The sequence below is a fragment of the Penaeus chinensis genome, chromosome 27 (assembly GCF_019202785.1).
Source record: "Penaeus chinensis breed Huanghai No. 1 chromosome 27, ASM1920278v2, whole genome shotgun sequence".
NCBI classification, from domain to species: Eukaryota; Metazoa; Arthropoda; class Malacostraca; order Decapoda; family Penaeidae; genus Penaeus; species Penaeus chinensis.
Window position 1 is genome coordinate 27,864,373 of NC_061845.1, and position 2,500 is coordinate 27,866,872.

The following is a 2,500-nucleotide window of genomic DNA, read 5'->3' on the forward strand; positions in this document are numbered from 1 at the left end:
TCCTCCTCCTCCTCATCATCATCATCCTCCTCCTCCTCCTCCTCCTCCTCCTCCTCCTCCTCCTCCTCCTCTTCTTCTTCTTCTTAATCCTCTTCCTCCTTGCCATCCTCATCATCATCTTATTCTTCTGCTTCTTCTTAATATTTCCCTTTTTCTTTTCTTTCTTCTTCATCTTATTCTTGTTCTGATCCCCCCTCCCCTCCCCCCATTCCTCTCACCGCCCCCTCCCCTCCCCCCCACTTCCGTCCTCCGTCTCCCCCTCTTCATTCAAAGATTTCAAACAAGAAAATCCGTGATATGCAAATAAGATAAGATGTTTCAAAGTCCTCGGAGATTTTCAATCGGAAAATACGACCGGGTTAAAAATACAAAGCTAATTTGATATTACAATTAAGTAAATGTTTCAGGCTAATTTTTTTTAGGGCAATTTACAGCAAAAAAAAATAAAATAAAAAAAAAAAAAAAAAAGAAGGAAAAAGAAAAAGTATTTTCGCTGATGACGTCACGCGGAGTTTCATCGAAACAAATGAGATCTGATTTGCGTGAACTTTTGGCGGGAATTACAAGGGTAACTTCTAATTGCTTTTGAATAGTCTCATGACGGAAACGCAAATATTTGATACTGCATTGCCAAGTATGTTGCATGGCTGTTTTATGTACGAGTATGTTAGTTCTGTATACAGGAGTGATGTTTATTGCGAAATAATAGTAGTGTATATCACGAGAACAATGATATAATTTTTATATTGTACATCGTCATATCATTGTAACCGTGACTCTTGTTATCATTATTTTACTCTCTCCTTCTCCATTATCATTGCATTCCTTTACTATCCCTTCTACATAAATATGTCAACTTTTTACTCTAAACGAGGACAAAGTTGTTAGTGGCAACTATTTCCCTAATCCATAGAAAAAAAAAAGTTTCGAAGCCGTCTTTCAAAAATGTCAAGGAGGATCAGAACCTATCTAAGTGACTCTGACCTCTTTACTTATAATCAAGAATTCGAAACTTTATATTTCAACTCTCCTTTGAAACACGATTGTATGTTTTCGTTCCATTTAAGCATTAGAGACACCCCAACATTTAAGGCATATAGAAATTGTCATTTATAGGAATGATATCACATAGAGGATTGATGCCACATATAGGATTAATGTCACACATAGGATTGATGTCACATGTAGGCTGATGCCACGGATGTAATATAAACAGTTGATGTACCTTTGATGTCACACACTGGAAAGATGTCACATAGTCATGATGCCGTATATAGGACTGATGTCACCTACACATCGAGGGCGACGGCCATTAATTCGCACAATTATCTCAGATCAGACATCGCCGAGCCCGCCTGTTTATAATCAACACGCACTGAAATGCATCCGCAAACGATTCAGCCATTATAAAATATTCAGAGTATTTGGCGTTTAAATATTTGCAGGATTTTGTACAGCAAATGGCCTAGATAGGATTTTATACACTGCATGACGGCAGCTTTTATATTGAACATGACCCAAGCTAGCACTGTTATGTTTGGGTAAATATTTGATCTCTAATCATGTGATTGCATACGCGAATATACACATCAAGTTACGTATAGCGTGTGGGATGGTATGAGGGGGGTGGGGGGAGGGGGAAGAGAGAGGGAGGAGGAGGAGGAGGAGGGGGAGGGAAGGAGAGGATGAGAGGTTGGGAGGGGGAGGAGAGAGGGGGAGAGGTGGGGAGGAGGAGGGGGAGAAGGAGAGAGGAGGAGAGGTGGGGAGGAGGAGGGGGAGGGAAGGAGAGAGGAGGAGAGGTGGGGAGGAGGAGGGGGAGGGAAGGAGAGGTGGAGAGGTTGGGGAGAAGTGTGGCGAGAGGATGAGAGGTGGAGAGGAGGAGGGGGAGGGAAGGGGAGAGGATGAGAGATGGGGAGGAGGAGGGGGAGGGGGAGGAGAAGAGGAGAGGAAGGAAAGGAGAGGATGAGAGGTGGGGAGGGGGAGGGAGGGGAGAGGATGAGAGATGAGGAGGAGGGGGAGGAAGGGGATAGGAGAGAGGAAGACAGGAAGGTGGCCAGGGGAGAAGAGGGGAAAGAGGAGAGATGAAGGAGGGGGGGAGGAGAAGAACAGAAAAACGAAGAGGAATTAAAGAAGTAGAGGAGAGGAGGAAAGGAAGAGAGTTTTAAAGGTAGAAGAAGGGAGAAAGGGGCAAAGAAAGCAAAGGGGGAAGAAGGAAAGAGGAAGAGGGAATCAAAGGAAGGGAAATGGAAGGCGAGGAACGCAAGGGCAGATCAGGCAGCGATCGGAGGGCAGAGAGATGTGGAAAGAGGAGGAGGAGGAAGAGTAGGAGGAGGAGGAGGATTAGAAGGAGAAGGAGAAGGAGGACGAGGACGAAGAGGAGGAGGAGGAGGAGGAGGGAGAGAGAAGGAGGAGGAGGAAAACAAGAAGAAGGAGAAGAAGGAAGAGGAAGAAGAGGAGGAGGAAGATAAGAAAAAAAATAGAGTTGTAATGAGAACAAGCG

General features: G+C 44.6%; 1 protein-coding gene across 1 annotated transcript in view; it reads right to left on the minus strand.

The window, feature by feature from the left end:
* Nucleotides 1-1,522: 1,522 nt before the first annotated feature.
* Nucleotides 1,523-2,500, minus strand: part of LOC125039358 (TRIO and F-actin-binding protein-like) — a 10,974-nt gene continuing 9,996 nt past the window's right edge. Inside the window, exon 3 of the mRNA XM_047633197.1 lies at nucleotides 1,523-1,528. Within this exon, the coding sequence (XP_047489153.1) occupies nucleotides 1,523-1,528 (6 nt within the window). The remainder of the gene's footprint in view (nucleotides 1,529-2,500) is intronic.